The sequence below is a fragment of the Procambarus clarkii genome, chromosome 72 (genome assembly GCF_040958095.1).
Source record: "Procambarus clarkii isolate CNS0578487 chromosome 72, FALCON_Pclarkii_2.0, whole genome shotgun sequence".
NCBI classification, from domain to species: Eukaryota; Metazoa; Arthropoda; class Malacostraca; order Decapoda; family Cambaridae; genus Procambarus; species Procambarus clarkii.
The window spans coordinates 9,376,718-9,394,099 of NC_091221.1; the positions used below are offsets into that span (position 1 = coordinate 9,376,718).

Genomic DNA, 17,382 nt, shown 5'->3' on the forward strand with positions numbered 1-17,382 from the left:
CATTTTATTTAGAGGGGAGTGAATACAGTTCCGATAAACAACCAAAATCTCTCTCCGATTCGTGTAGTTGCCTTCCTCGTATGGAGTAGGTGTCTTCCAGAAGTACCAGCACCGGTGACGCCACAACTACGAGTCGCTGCTTATGTTACGTACTTGTTCACTGATCACGTTATAAAGAGCTAGACCTCATTTCGTCAACAGGAAGAAGGCTAATGAACAAATTCCACAAGGGCCGTGACGAAGAGTCGAACTTGCGTCCGGGAGCATCCCAAACACAGTCGATTAGGGCAGAGCTACCACAGGGTTAAAAGGGTTGAAACCGAAGTTCTCCGAGAGGCTACGGGATCCAGTAAGTTCAGTAGATCACACACACCGAAGCACAAACCATCACGTTAGTAAGGAAGAAAGGTAGTTGAGCGTAATTTATTCTGAAGGCCAGAATCTATAGTTAAACATTTCGGCTCGTACGCGTTTCCAGCTTGCACTTGTGTAGGAACATCTCAAACGTTCCAAGAAATAGTCGGACGAGCTGACTCTTCAGCTGCAAGTGGGAAAGTGAGTAAATCTTGTGATCATGTCTCAAAACGCTGTAATGTACCTGTGTCTTCTCTCCTCCACGGTTGCGAGATATAGTTCCCTTAATCTATTCTCACTGTCAGACGTAAGAGGGCCGAGCACTGACACTACAACAAGTTTCCAGCAACTTAACATTTTGGTTTTATGAAGCACATTAAGGTGCAGCTTCCAGGTTGTTATACCAATACAGCCTTTGGTGCTGCATATACAAGCCAGTATAGATTCGGTAATGTTTCAAGGCAGATTTCTAAATGACGTGAGCGTCCCACATGGTGTCGACAAGTGTCAGAACATTGCCTTCCCCTTAAGGTACACACAACCACCACCACCACCAGGTGAGTTGGCATTACGGGTTGAACTGGCTTCCCCCACCAACTCGTCGGACTACTACTCCCGTTGTCAATGTTTTGTTTGACATGTAAACTGTATTCTTTTACTCGATCCCCTTTTTCGTCCCCTCCAAAATTATGCAAACGTACAAAAATGTGGAAGAAAGTGTAGGCGCGCGAATAAATGGTGTTGTGTTTGTATGGTGCACGCATGGTGGAGTCTCACTGTGATCCACACACACCCCAACCGAGGGCGGGGAAGTGATAGACTGTGTGCGTATGTGTCCAGCAAACAATAGAGAGAGATGTAGGGGGGCCTCGCTCTCTTGGGGGAGAGGTCAGCCAGCTCAGGGGAGGCGAGCACCTCCACTGGAGATAAACAAAGCGGCTATACGAAATTAAAGCAAGCCTTCCGTTAAAATTCATTACCGTAATGTTGAACTTGACACGACCGTCTAACAATGAGCGTTGGGAATCATATGTCCGGACGCAAACAATTATTCGAGTTGCAGGTTTCATCTGATATCACAAGACAGTGAAATACGGCAAGGCAATTCCATAGACTTCATCACTCGAGTTATTAGACCTTTCAGACCAGTTGGCATGAGGTACCTTGACCTGTGAATAAAGTAATTGCAGATATCCTCTCTCGTATTCTTGAAATCACATGGCTCTGTATGACTAACCATCCTGTGTGAAGGGGACTTTGCGTCAAAAAAGCTGACTAGATGATGCTACACTGTACTCCACTTCATGATACATTAGGGTAGCTGCATTAATGCAGCTACCCTAATGTATCAACACACAAACAAAAGAATACTTGTTTTCAGTCGCTTATGCTGACCATATGTTGGGTTACCGGCAGCTGTTTAGATCCGAAACCCCAACATCTGTGCACACACATGTCTTTGGAGACTTGTCACCTGTACCCAACTGCCACACTGCGCGAGCAGGAACCGGACATTCAATAATAAAGTTTGCTTAGTGCGTTATAACGACCCAGTCATTGGACCCTTTACACCTGCCAATATGAGGTATCTGTAGCTGTACAATAACCTTACTCAATCTCCAGTTCGCCATTGCAGCCTACTGAAGAACTGATCACAATACCCTGAATAACCATCGAGCGAGATGGAATATGAGGTGTTTCAGTGTGAAACATATATATTTGGCATTGGTGTATCTGCATGTATATAATTATATAAGAAATATATTATATATATATATATATATAATTATAATATATAATAACACTTAGAAGTACAGTGACTGACTACACTGTCACCGGTATTGAGACTGAATTAGGATTTCCAGACGAATCTCGAGGACCACGACACCGGAAGGGTTTTCGTCACCGTGGCCACCTATAAACTTCTCAGATATCTCGGGACACTGGAGGCTCCAACCCTCTTCCTCCCGATTACTACGTGGCTTTAGATAAGGCGTCTCCAACTTGAAGCACTCTCGATCACCCCGACCCCCTTCTGTGCTCCCAGGGTGAGGGAGGAAGCCTACAGAACAAGATCCATACGGTGTCTTCAGTGTGCGCTCTTACGTCCTCTGAGCAGCGGCCCCGGGCGCCACCTTGTCTGCTGGCGCTACCGTCAGCAGACACACTGGCGACCTTCTCTGCTTGATTCCATACCCACCAGGCACTTGAACAAGGGGGGCCTATACCCTTCTCATTCCCCAAGACAATGTTTATCTTGAGGTTAAGCCACGAAATCATCTCAAAGAGTGTCCCCGTGCCCCGGTCCTCGACCAGGCCTCCACCCCCAGGAAGCACCCCGTGACAGCTGACTAACACCCAGGTACCTATTTTGCCCCTGTTACCTAGCAGTATAGGGTGAAAGAAACTCTGCCCATTGTTTCTCGCCGGCGCCTGGGATCGAACCCAGGACCACAGGATCACAAGTCCAGTGTGCTGTCCACTCGGCACCAAACATAGGAGCCGGTCGGCCAACTAATGGTAGAATTTCCTACTGGAAGAGTAAGATTCCATAGTGTGTTCCCACTGGTTCCCTCCCAATTCTCAAGAGTTAGGGGAACCTCACGTGACCAGCCTTCTCGAAGATTTCTCGCGCCAAAGTTAAGCGAGGCGCTAGACGCCCTCTCAGGCGCTTGCCAAAGACAGTCACGAATTTTCTCCGACTTTTCCACAAATGTAGTGGCATTGCATGTCTCGGGGGGTCTCAACAATCACATTGAACCTCTTAGAAAACTGTGTTATACATCCAATGCTCTTCTGTTGACGAATATTTCTGAAGCATTGCTGGAGCCTTACGAGGAGCGAGGCCGCCAACATACCCACCTGAAGGACTCGGTACCGCCGGTCAGAAAGTACAATGTAATGAAATAGGTTGAGGAAACTGCTTTTCATTTATGATGATGGGTCTTGGTCAATCCGACGGAGCACTATTGAACACAACAGTCCTGTGACTGGGCCCAAAGAGCCAGATCTCAATGCTCCACAGTCAGATCTGAGATTTAACTCCACTCCATAGTGGTCTGTCGGGAATGTCTCCAGAGTTACAAGCCCAACATGATTAACAACTACTAATGCTCTGTTGAATCTAAGTTGAAAACACGTATGGGGCAAAGATCTTGCTGAATCGACCAGGAGTCTTAAATACTCAGGCGGAGTATAATAGAAACAAGCAAAATTTAGTGGGCCAGCCACAGGCTTAGGGCCCGCACAGGAATATCCATGCACAACCAACACCCCCCCCCCCACCACCAGCACAAGCCCCCTACACCACCATAATTATCCCCATCGATTAACCCCCCCACAAGTTACAGACCCCTCGATCAGCCCCCATGCGACCAACCCCACCACAAGCTCCCGCCGTTTACAGTCAATCGCCCCACCCACTACCAGCGGCTGGCGTTGGTGGGAGGGGGTGTGCTGGTGGTAATCAGGGCCAAACTGTTCACCCGGACACATTCCCCAGCATCATAAAGTGGCCGACACAACAGTCGGGGGACACGCATGTGTCGTCTGCTCCATGACAAACCCGTGAAAAATCAGACACCACGTGGCCCCGTGCCACCAGGTGACTGTACTGACACCCAACGTGGGAGACCCGGCCTGGTGTGAGACCAGTCACCCCGGCCACCAATGACTACCTACCCCTATTCTGGCAAGGACCTCCTGCCTCTTGGCCTTGGCACCAGTTACTGACCCAACTCAACTCTAATACACGGCAGGAATAACACCAAATTATTAAGAGCCCTCCCTTTGCTAACTAACGTGTGCTCAGTCGTTTTCAACTACATAACAAAAGTTTTTTATCACAGGAGTATTCTGGCGCAGGCCCTAAGCCTGTGTTTGTTGTGGTGGTTTAACTACTACTAACGTTGTTGTCCTGGTCCCAACAACCACAACGACCACCTGGTTCCAAGGCGCGCGTCTGGGTAGAGGGCAGGAAGCAGTGCTGGGATATATCACCCACTCCCCTATTCATACCTCCGATAATCTCCCCCATCCATTACCTAGTAACGACCAAGACCATCCATTCTCTGCCTCCACACCCACGTTCAATACACTGCTCCCTACACCAGCGTACCGGTACACCACTGTACCCTACAGCACTGTGCACCTCACAACCCTGCCGCAGGGTGTAGTGGCGTAGGGAGCAGTGTACAGAGGATGGTGTACTCCACCACCAGTGCTCTTGACAGTGTTGTTTGGTAGTGTTTTCGCCACTGTACCGTCCATCACTGCTGTATCCATAACTCCCACTATTCCTACACTCCATAGCGTTGCTGGATACATGAGTAGGCGCCTTTTCCACTGTAACACAATGAGTGTCTAGGTTATTAACCTTCAAGGTCAAGATAAAGTGTAGACTTTCAAATTCCCATTGAATATGCACATTATTTTTATAAACAGGCCATTAAATAGATTGTAAAAAGAGAACACTTTGAATGGTTCACATACAAGAGCGGGAGACACAGCCCTCCCCATCAAATGTCATTCGTTCCCTAGTTGAATACGCAGCGCTTCGCTCTTTCTCCTGATCTGTAGGTAACTGTTGACTCGCGTTGCATCGCTTTGAATTGCCTCATTACCTCGCCTTCCTGGATGGACCGAAGACAAGGTTAGAGCCAAATTATCCTAAGTACGTATCGCCTGATTTCAACAGCTGTTAAAGCTTGGACAGCAGGCAACAATAATGTGTGTAGTCAAAACTAGACATAGACAGACACTACCTTTAGACACTAAAAACCAGTGTTGATTATTGTAGACTTTAACACAAAGATCTGACCAAGAAATACAATGTTAATGGTCCATTGAAGACTCCCCGTCCCTTGCAACACTGAAATCACTGTTACCAACAGCGAGGAGAGTGCAGCAAATCCAAGCACCGGTATGGAAGCACCCTGGGAGTCGTTAAGATAATGCCTCCTCAAGGACACCAAACCACTACAATATCACCCAGTAGATCCAACCCCTTGAGTTGCGACCCTCTTGGGGGGGGGGGGGGGGTTAGGCATTAATTGAGTTTCACTCTTTTTCTATTTTGGGAATAGTCTGTAAATAACGACATTTCAAGGGGTAAGTATATAGGATTTGCTGCGGCTTGAAGAGGCGTAAGTATACTGCTTCAACTGTGCCATTCACGCGTCACATTCATGGAAGACGCGCGCTGACGGAACCTGCCATACTCACGCCGATATTGACAGTTTGCTGACGAATTCCCAATGTACTGCCGACGTTCGGAGCCCACACAGAATAGCAAGAGCGGCATCTCTTGCCTGACGATTGACGGACCGGAACCGGCCAACACGTCGTCTGAGAACGCGTGACAAGATTGACATCACCGCATACATAACTACACTTGCTGTACCTTTACTACACGTACCCATTGCCCGACTACACCACAGTTACTACTCGCCACGCTCAATACTCACTCCTCCATCCATTCATTCATTCATTCTGTCTGGGGGGGGGGGGGGTTGTGGTATGGGACAGGTGGAAAGGTTGGGGGGAAGGGAGTTGTCAACATGAGTGAGCTTGCTGGGGGGAGGGGGGAGGAGGAATAAGTGGATTAGTGATTTGCGACAAGGGAGGGAGAGATTAATGGTGCTAGTGTCCCCTCTTCCCCAATGGGTGCCTACTACAATTAAGTACCAAGTGCGTCCCGGCCTAGTTCACTTACTGGAGGACCTGTCACTCCAGTTACTCTAACTCGGGGACCTCCGTCACTCACTCCCAGGCACAGAGTTCTAAGTGTGACTTGGGTCATCTGTTATTCATTAGGGAGGTCTCCGACACCCCCGCCAGGTCCTTGTATACAAGCCTCTTTCGCTCCGACCTTCCCTCTTTAAGACAAATATCCCGCAGGATGCCCATGCAGGACAGCCTTTTAAAATGGACAAAAGATTGCCTGATGCCGTTTATTACTGAAAATGTTATCTGGCAACTCTTGTAGGATTATGAGACTAGGTAAGGATGAGACTAGCTAAGGATATCAGCTGGACTGCTGAAATTTAAACGAGAAAAGTTCAGCAAAGGTCTGGGAGCCGTATCAGATTGTAGCTGTTCTCCCTAGTGCCTGTAACGTACATATAGCTCCCCATCTTTGACTGCTACTTTGTATCATCTCTGACTTTACATGATCTCCATAGTGTTTATACGACAACCATCCCACAGGCAGGAAAGCATATCACAATACATCTTAACGAGTCCCACTGTAGCGTAAAAATGTATTCATTTCCTCCAATATACATCGACACTGCTGCCACCATAGGTACAGTGTTGATCCATGAACTGCACACCAGTTCATTGACAGTTGGGTTCGGTGGTCCCACGTCTCAAGTTCAACCCCCTTCCCCCCCTGCACAAGCACACATAGGCGAGTGCACACACACACACACACACACACACTGACTACTGGCGCCATTACGTCCTTCATAAACCGTCATCGTCATGCTCATATCAAGCAATAAATGTGTCTCTCTATGCTCAGCTCGAGTGTGTGTGAGAGAGAGAGAAGGGGGGCGGCTTGTATGGGAGGGGGAGAGGGGTTGTAAAGGGCAGGGGGCAATATCAGAAGGGGGGGGGGAAGCAGCCGTTGCTGCTCCACGAAGCAACACCCCCGTACCCCAACAACCACCCCCAACTCCCCACCCAAAAAGAGCACTGGAGTTTAATGATTGCCGCGGGCGGCGCATCTTGGGTGCTGGGACCCCAGCCACTAGGCTGCTGGGACAGAGGCTGCTGGAGCTCCCCCAGCCACACCCCGGCGTGCACCAGCAAGCCTTATGGCGCTGAGTACCCCATTATAAACTCTCACCTTTCATCTCCGTATTTAGTCTAAGCTGACACGCACTCTGCCCAAGGGATAGTGGGCCTCGTTACCCTCCTGTGAATACCCTCAAGGTTACAAGGTAGCAGCAGATGGGAGGTTGTAAGTAGCAAGAGGCCTGATACAAATATTTGTCCTTACTTTACACTGTACCACAAATGACGACTAGAGTTTTAGTGAAGTCAATTTCAACAGGAGGCTACGAGACCACTTGGACAAACTGATATCTTCCTCTGCTTGATGTGAGTGCACGTATTTGTACATTCAGGCTTGTTAACAGGGGATACTAGCGGGTCCAGAACGAATGTATATGTATGCCCATGCAAATATTTAAGCAAAAGCCTGGCGGAAGCTAACAGACCGTAGGGCAGATGGGCACCCCCCCCCCCGGTCACCCACATGTGTGTTTCGAAATGCAAAGAATAGGGACGGGACTATAGCGTGAATAGTCTCTGTGAAGGATCGGACCTCCCATCCTTCTGAAGCCGTTGCGAGCCATCACTCTGCCCCATCCCCCCATCCTCTGCGATGCCCAACGGCACTCCTGTTTCATGCTGCCGATACCCATAACCCCCCCAACCCCATCGCCCTCTCGACATCCCCACACCTGCTCCCGCCTATCTGGGCCAGGTTGAGCCAGACACATAATAGGAGAGCGGGTGCTAGTGACAGTCATCCATTATAGCGGGAAAACTGGCGACAGCCGTGTGGGTCCTCACGGTCCTCCACTTACCATTTGGCTACTATTTATAATATTAGTCACCACCAGCTGATAACTGTCTCACACGTCCCAGTCATCAGCTGGTGATGACTGGGAGGCCACAATTCCCCAGCAGCTGGGACCACTCAACATGTGCTCAGACGGGCACTAACGCTGCTCTGGTAACGACAACCATTCCCACAAACGACGACTACAACTCTGACGACCGCAACAACTTGCGACAATTCCTACTTACAACATAAAGGGAGCACGAAACGCTCCCTTTATGGAGCACACACAAGTCTACCCACGATGACGACCTACACAAATGCACGAGAAAAACAATTTAACCTGTGTTTTATACACATTTCTCAGCTCACTGGGAAAGTGTGTGTGTCTTCTACACGCGAAACCATGAAAAATAACTTCTCTCCAGTTCAATCGTCATTTTTCGCATCTTTCTCTCGTCCTTCTTTATTCTTCTTTTTCCTAATTCTCCCATTCTCTCCCTTTTCTACTTTCTCTCCCCCTACCTCAAGTCACTGAGGTCTACCCTACACGCGTCAACACCACCTGTGAAAGATTACAGGCACGCCAGAGAGACTGGGCACCCAGACACGCCACCTCACCTCCCCTCCCCTCCACCTGCCCCACCACACACTAACACTTAAGGAAATACTAAACAAATCCCCTCTGTATCTACACAAAGTATGCCGACACCATTGCTGCCCCCTCTCTCTCCATTCCACTTCTGTCTGCCTGCCTCTGTCTGTCTCCGTCTGTCTTTGTCTCAAGGGGACACACACACAGTGTGTGTGTGTGTGTGTGTGTATCCACCTCTGAGAGACTCTCTAAAAAGAACATAACAGATGGAGTGTCACAGGGGCGTTAAGTACTCTGGCTCATTTGGGTAAAGCCTCCACCACATCACTCCTCACTCCTGTGTATGGAGTCTACATTCGAAATTGCCTGATGCAGATATGATAATCAACCGGTGAACAGAGCCAAGTAGCTTAGTTTGACAGTTGAGCTTCGGCTCTTTCGTCCCGCCTCTCAACTTCCGCAAGTATAACCAGGCGAGTACACTCGCTGCGCAGTGGATTTAGGCTCGGTTTGGATACTGTATTTCGTAAATTTCAATGAAAAATATTGTGTATGCGAGGTCACTGTGCACAACACTAATCGTGATGTTAAAGGTCACCTCATTGGTTTCTTTTCTTGGTGGTACCCTCCTTGCCTGTGTTCCTTCCGCTTTCTAGTGAGTGGCACTTTCTAGGAATTTAAGGAGGAAAATACACTCCCACCCTCGCATATGTGAAGCAGTCCGTTTGTATCCAAGACCCAGCCTCCAGGGAGACACACGAGGCCCACACGTGAATGAAAACACGTCTCCCGGTTGAAGACGAGTTCAGTCAAAAGTGAATAAAAATAGAATTATTGACCACCAGGGATCCAAGGCACTGTGAGTCCCTCGACATGAATAGTGCAACATGCGTTGGAAGCTGCTTCCCTTAACCTCCCCACAACATTGAGCAATAATACAAAAGCCTCACCTAGCCTCCTGGCCCTAATAGTCACCAAGAATGAGAGTATTAAGAGCTTGCACCAATGAAATCACATTAGCGGCAGCCACCCTCGAGTCTTTGGTTCATTAAATGATAGAATTGAAAGCAACGTCGTGAGAACAAGGACACTAGACTCGAGACATTCTCATATAATTACCATAAGAAAATCTGGCGCACCGTGCAAGGAACAGCTTAGGAAACGGTTCAAGATGCACAGGCTGAGAGGGACAAGGATTTGTAATGGCTTGGCGCTTTCCCGTGATGACTATATAACACTTGGAAGGGATCAGGATTAGGGATGGGATTGTGGGCAACCACTTGGACGGTCGGGGATTGAACGCCTACCTGCATGAAGCGAGACCGTCGCTCTACCGTCCAGCCCAAGTGGTTGAGGGAACGTAGACACAAATGACAAAATCCAGATTCTGATATGCGATTATCTTTATTCTATCTGTATGAGTGAAAGTTGTTTAATTTAAATCTAACTCGAGTGCATCTAGTAACTTGATACAGTCGACGTCTACCCCATGACTCAGTCCTCACAGACCGGGCCACAAACTCCCATAATAACTCACTCATCCATCTAGACACGCCTGATATTGCAGCAGGGAGCAGCACCTCGACGCTTCTCTCCCGCCACATCACCCAGCCAAGAATCTCCTCTGGAAACACGAGCTTCAAGAAGCATGATGCGTGGGGGTGGCCTCATAGTTCATGAACCGTCGAAAGAAGCTGAGTATGCTTGAGTATGAGCTAGAAGAAGCCTGAATAATGATTGAGGTCTTTGATGAAAAGTAAGTCACAAGAGAAGAACAGAAAGACAAAGACTGAAAGAACCAACATACCGTGAATCATTCGCATAGTTTGTACCTGCAGAGTGCCATGTTGACACCCTAGTCATCTAGGGAAAGCTAACATGAGGATGGCAGTGCCAACATGAGAGGGGGGGGGGTGAGGATAACAGTGCCAAACAGGAACACGACTCACCTCGTCATAGAAGCCGTAGACGTAGTCGTCGGGGAAACAGAGCTCCTCCTCGAAGCTGGTGTCCTCGTCGCCAGCGTCGTTGCCGTCGTCCTCACTCCTCGCCGCCTTGACCTCGTCGTCCTCGTCGTCCTCGGCCTCGATATCGGCGGCCGAGAACCTCGGCGACGGAGGCATGATGACCTCGAGCAATTTGGGAGACCTGCTTCCAGGCTCCGAGTGGCGCCCGAGGACGTCCTCGAGCGACCTGCTCCTGGCGGAGGTGTCGCCCCGCGCCCCCAGGGTGCCGTAGGTGTAGAGCGAGGCCGCCTCCACGCCCTCATAGTCGTGCTGCTCCCCCCTGGACCCCAGGCCGCCCACGTGAGGCAGCTGCAGGGCCCGCCCACTGCCGCCCATCAGCTGCCCGTTGAGAAACAAGTCGTCGAGGCCGCTAGTGAAGGTGGGCAATCCTCCTGTCCTGGGGGAGGGCACGCCCCCTAGGGAGAAGTAGTGGCCCTCCTCCATGACCCTGGGGGAGGGCGAGGAACTGTGGGTGGCGGGGTAGGCCTCCACCCCCCTGGAGGAGTAGGGTGGGAGGCCGCCCACGGGGGAGTCACCCTCGGTGGTGTTGCCACGGGAGGAGAGACCCTTGCAGTTCATCCTTGTGAGGGGCGCGGTGAACCTAGAGCACGGAGGCCTTTCTTGCATGGAGGAGGGTCAGGTGGGGGGGTGGGGGTCGTCTTGACACACCAGGGGGTGGGGGGAAGGAGGGAGAGGGGGGGGCGAAGGGAAAGGGAGAGGGAGGGAGGAGGTAAGGGGGGCGCGCGAAGTGGCACACCCACACTAAAAGTTCGCCACCATCAGCGGTGTCGGCAGGTGACGCCGCAGGTGACACCGCTCGTCTAGACCCACAACAGTAGCAGCAGGAGGTCCATCACGCCCTGGGGGCGGCTCTGGCACCACGCACGCCCAGTAACTAACGACTCTAGAAACATAAATCACCACTGTATATCCCCCAGTTATCTACAGTTAGCAGATTGTGAGGGATTGTAACTTTTCCAGCGCTGCCCTACTGGATGATGGGTGGTGGGTATGGTGGGGGCATGGGGGTTCACCTCATGGGTAAGTGGCTTACCTTCCAGTCTCTACTTGTGGGCGCTCTCAAGCCCATTCTTGAGATAATTCACTTAAAACTCTGTAACTAGCTGTAACCTGCTTAGCTAATTGTATTTTGGGAGATCAAGTTCCTCAGCCCATTATGTGCCTCTGTAACCTTCTCCACTACCGCCCACAGGATGGGTATAGGTTGCATAATAAAATCATCAAAACTAACCCAAAACATTCAGTATACAGGGATAACTTAAATTATTATCGCACACGGTACAAATCTCTCACCCCGTACACCCTTGGAGTCGTACCACGATTTAGTGTGGTGTGGGTTTATGTACCTGGTGGTGTGTGATGTTAATATGCTAACAGACTTGGTAATGATACTTAATCACTATTGAGTCAAACGCAACCTCAACAAAGTTAATCTGCGTGTGTTATTTATGGAATTATACCCCAGGTATTGGTCCAGTTTGTGATTGACAAGGAACACTAAACTTGGCTGTCGACAAGGACAGACATGAGGTCAGCCAGGATACAGGCTGACTTCAGGTTACTGACCTCAGCAATGCACCAGAACCAATAACATTGTCAATATAATGCACCAACATTCAACCGGAACATTAAAATAGGAGGTTCAGGATTTTAATGATAACAGCAAGAAGAGCCTCGTTGCCTAGAATGTAGAGCACATGACGCCTCCGTGTCAACAGCCAGGAGAAGCCCAGTTCACACGACACCAGCAGAGTTTGGTGTCCGCAGTGTTGTCATCATGCAGAGTTTGGGAAACATGGGAAAGAGGGTGGGGGTGGCTTAGCCAGAGGGGCACAGGCCCCACCATCTGGCGTAAATATTTGTTCCCCCTCTGTGCCAGCTTCTCCTCCATGGTAAACTTCGCCAGGCGGAATACGTTTATGAGGTGCTACTGGGAGAAAGTAATTCTTGTAGTTGCTTTCCCCCACTACTAAGGAAGTGATACATCCACTCTACAAATTATGTTGGAATTTGTTGGAATTTTAATAAACACCAGAAACACACATACCGGAGAGCTCATTTGTTTCTGAACAGGTTGCAAGGATTTGAAAGGCCTTTTACACCAAAATAAGGACTCTACAAGCAGGCAGTGTGTGTTGGCAACCATAACCATTACTAAATACTACCCGCACCCCACGAAGCACAAAACTCAACAAATGTAGTGACAGATCTAAGAGACGTTCCAAACAAGATTACCTAGGTTGTCCTCCAGATGTCCACAAATTTAGCATAACCTCAAGAGAGGGTAGTGGGACTTTGGTTAGGTTTAGCGTCCCCGCGAAACATAACCTAACCATTTAAAGAATATCTTAACCTAACCATTTAATGTTGTGAGTGTTCAGATATGTTGAGGCAGACCTTGTCCACCAAGGTCTGCCTTATTAAATTGAAAAAAATTTGCATTTGTACTCATGTTCAACTGAGTCAAATGCATGGAAAGACGACGTTGATGCCACACACGGCAATAAATATTCGTATTTTGCGTTTGTTCTGAATTTTCTTGATTCGCTTGTACGTGGCGTAAAGAGCTAAACCTCACTTGTGCAAGCACCAGTGATAGGCAAGCACTCAAAGGCGCTGACACCCTCTCAGCCGCGCGGGCAGCGCTCTGGGGTCGTTGTCTAATGGGCCCGAGTTCGATTCCCGGTCGAGGCAGAAATAAATGAACAGTTTCTTACCTACTTACGCCTAGACACTGCTAGATGAACAGGCGATAGACAGCTGCTACAGGTAAATAGGTTGGGAGTCAAGACATTAGACAACCGACGGCTAGAAAGGCGGGGTCCCGAGCTAACAGCTGTGCTCTGCAGGCACAAATAGTAAGTGCGCATACACGCCCGACAGACATGTGTATATATCCGAGTATGTCTGAACATACACACGCTCTATTGACCACAACATATATTTAATAAAACAAATGCTTCAACTTCATTATTAACAATTATGAAATTCAGAAACGACAACAACAAAAGAAAAAGTCATATTACAGGCATTTTTATATTTTCCGAATATTAGACAAAGCAAAATTGTTTTTAGTAGCGTTAAAAATATATCTCCAAATGTTTTCTACTATATATTTTTGCCTGGGGAGTGGCGAAGGTGGGAGGGGGCGCCGTGGGAGAGGCGAGGGTGGGAGGAATGTGGGGCCCCCCACTTGAGGTCCTAAGACAAGCAGACAAGTGCGAGTAGGGAAAATGAGATTGGCAGATTAGAGGTAATCCCCACGGCGATTGCACACATCTGCTACATCATCCCCTTTTGGTGTCTCTCCCTCCCTCTCCCTCCATCCATGAGAGACACACAGACCACCTACTCACCGTTTGTGTGTAAGTAGATGTGTGTGTACTCAGCTACCAGACCCCTTGAGTACAACTAGGTGAGCGGACAGCGCGCAGAACTCGTAATTATATGGCTCGGGTTCGATACCCGGACCAGGCAGAAACAAATGGGCACAGTTTCTTTCACCCCCTGATGCAGGTACCAATTTACTGCTAGGTAACAGGGGCGAGTTACGGAACTGCTTCCTGGGTGTGTAACAGCAGTCTGTGTGTGTGTGTGTAGGGTTGGGGGGTTATCTTGAGATGATTTCGGGGCTGGGGGGGGGGGGATATTAGTTACTAGTTACTTTGACGATTGATAGTTCAGAGGCGAGTCGAAAGAGCAGAGCTCAGCCCCCGCAAGAACAACTACGTGAATACAGGATAAAATCGCGGGGAGTAATAACCGGGATCCAGTCCATTACTGTTGCCCCTGTCTACCCAACAGTAATCAGCGACCTGGCAGTAAAACCTATTGGCGGGTCGCGTTGAAGAGAAAAACTTGTAGGCTTACCATGAGCTACGGGAAGGAAAACCTGGATATACCTGGAAAAGCTCTCAGGAGCAGACGCATTCTGACTCGTGTTAGCAGACTTCACCCACCGGGGTAAAAAGAGAGAGAGAGAGAGAGAGAGTTTCTGTTCGAGACTTTTGTTGGAAAGTTCTGCAAAAGTGTAGAGGAACCTGAAGCTATGGCTATGGATTTGTGGTGCGGAGAGGCAGTCATGGCTTTGTACCTCTCCAACACAGCTACGGAACGAGTGTATGTTTTGGAGAGGAACAGCGGATTATGTGTGTGTGTGTGTGTGTGTGTGTGTATACCTTGATATTTGTCACACACACAGGAATAACATGCTTGATTTTTTCATTTTTGTTTTTAAATAGGTCTCACACACAAGCCTGAGGGTTCAGCGTATAGGGAGATGAGTGGACATGACCGTGCACGTGTACCCTACATGCATGCATATATGCATGCGCGGGCCAAAAGAGCCAAAGCTCAACCCCCGCAAGCCCAACTTGGTGAGTATATAACCTAGGAAGAGTTGGTTGTAGCTAAAGGACCCCCGGTAAGTATAATTCCCCAGGTAGATGTTCTCTGCCATACTTGCTCTTGAAGGTGTGAATGGAGGTGGCTTCAACAACCAGCGCTTCCAGCTTCCTCCACTGTGTTACCCCAGCCACATGTCTCAAGAGTGTCCTTCGGCCTCCCTACTCATCTATGTTTCCACCTTCTACCTCTGCCAATCTCGGCTTATTTCTTGTCAACCTTGTCTATTCCCCCTGAATACGTTGTGATCATGTCTAATCTGGTCCTTCTCTCTGTCTAACGTCATTAGAAGAGATCCCTTAACATGTCCTCAGTTTAGTACTCTTAGCTACCATTCTGGCTAGAAAATCTTGTAATATATATCATCAACAATTTCTTGGGTTGCATATTCCAAATATTATGCTGACGTATGTTGTGTATTATGGGCGGAATGATCTCCTATTGAGGCATCATGCACATGCTTAACAGTTTCCTGTACGCTGCTTATATAACACCAGAGGTGCATGTCAACACAATTAACCTACCAGCAGCTTTAATTCCCAGGCTCCTTTTACTGTCTGACAATTACAACTCTCTTCCTGTATTACACTACCGCCTTTCTAGATTTCACTACATTTATTACGATTTAACTCTAGCAGCCATTGGTCCGTTTATTCCTGAATATTGTTTCGGTTCTTCTCATGCGATCCCTTGGGGTTTGCGTCGTCTGTAAACACTTTCATGCAAGTGCGTTCCTTGTTTGGGACAGACTCGTAAACAGTACATGAGAAACAGTGAGTTAGGAGACCAAGGAGCGAGCTTTGAGAGTGGACAGAAGTGACATATATGGTCCTACAGATTCCATCAATTAGTGAACGAGAGAGAATCTGATTGAATATCGGAGTGACTTGTCTGCTTGTAAAGGGATATCTTTAATACTTAACAGAAGCGCGTGTTACGTTTGTTAAACATTCAAGTTTGCCACATGGCCTGCTTGAAAAGCAATTGGAAGGATTAGTTGGTAGTTAGTATCACGGCGAGAGCAGTGCGACCTTGCTGCTTTCATTAGCGAGTGCATTGTCAGAGTTAAGTTCTCAAAAGGTCAATGACTTCTGGACGCCTAGCAGTCTTGCGAGGAGCCAAATAGAAATCAGCGTGACTTGGTCAATCAAGTGGTGCTCAGTATATCCCCTGCAGTTGATGGTCAAAGGAGCAAATTGCAGGAACCACACATCTGTGCCCAAGTCAACCAGACCAAGGCCTCATTACCCTACTTCTGTAAAGACATGACTGGTGGACGGGTTACTTCCTTGCGCTTTGCCAAGTGTTACAAAGTAGATGTTGGTGACTCAGGCATTGGTCAAGCCGCAGCTCAGCTTCAGACAACAACAACAACTCGTAGAATACCAAATACACTCTACAGTTATCGGGGTTCTCATACATGCTTGTCAGAGAGATAGACCTTCATCACAGTGCTCGATCATCTGCAGTGTCTTCAGTTCCCATTGCATTATCCTCTCGAAGTTGCTAACAATGCATGACACATCACTCGGCACAAGTTGTTGACGCTACGAACTTCAAGTTAAGAGCTACTAACCTTCGTTAGTGAGGCTCTTGCAGCGCTGAGCTCGTATTCGTCTGAATGCACCTATTTGTGCCTACAGGACCCAAGTTCAAATCTTGAACCCACACTTTTTATTAGACAATGGTGACTAGAAATGACAAAGTACATACGATAGCTTTCAAAACATGGAGTTGGCGTCGATGGCCTCGTTTAGTTCATTTAATTTTCCCACTGCTGTCGTAAATGTGTTTTTAATATCTGTATGGTTCATCTATTTCTATTGGTGTTCATGTTTATCAATGCCCTAAGGATAAGGGAAATGTTCGATAGTATTTTGTTTCTTTTCCACCCTTTCTTTCCCCCCTCTTCCCTTTTCTAGCGACGTCATTTCCAATTTCTTCGGTGTTTTCTTCATACCCCGTTGCTAGCCACTGTGCCTTTTCAAGGGAGGGGGGGGGGGGGTCTGGGAGTTCTTTTACTCCTCCAGCCCGGCCCGAAGCGAGGTTTGACTTGAGAGCTTGGTCCACCAGGCTGTTGCTTGAAGCGGCCCGCAGGCCTACATCTTCAACAGAAAAGTAAGCTGTGGTGAAGAAAAGTCGCCGGATCAACCATCTCTCAAAGATGTCCACGGTTGTTCCGGCAATATTTCTTATGCTCGCTGGGAGGATGTTGAACAACCGCGGACCTCTGTACGAAAGTGCGAGGTCGGGTTGAAACATCAGTGTTCTCTGATTGTGCCTATGGCACCTGTGCTCTTCTTGCATAACAGTAAAATAACAACGTACTGGAGTGAATGATATGCATTTTCACTGGTTCTATGTAAATTTGGGACCTGGCCCTCCAGTATTTTCCACGTACTCGCTAGAGAGATGTCAAATAATATACACAT

General features: G+C 48.4%; 1 protein-coding gene and 1 long non-coding RNA gene across 11 annotated transcripts in view; one reads left to right on the top strand and one right to left on the bottom strand.

Moving 5' to 3' along the window:
- Positions 1-17,382, bottom strand: part of pyd (zonula occludens-like protein polychaetoid) — a 371,558-nt gene that overhangs the window by 187,712 nt on the left and 166,464 nt on the right. Inside the window, exon 1 of one of the 10 annotated variants that reach the window (XM_045767503.2) lies at positions 10,469-11,175. The exons of the other annotated variants lie outside the window; for them this stretch is intronic. Within the exon in view, the coding sequence (XP_045623459.1) occupies positions 10,469-11,152 (684 nt within the window). The 5' untranslated portion in view covers positions 11,153-11,175. Of the gene's footprint in view, positions 1-10,468; positions 11,176-17,382 lie in introns of those variants that run through there. 10 annotated transcript variants of the gene reach the window in all.
- Positions 1-17,382, top strand: part of LOC138356386 (uncharacterized) — a 182,564-nt gene that overhangs the window by 107,570 nt on the left and 57,612 nt on the right. The gene's annotated exons all lie outside the window — the stretch shown is intronic.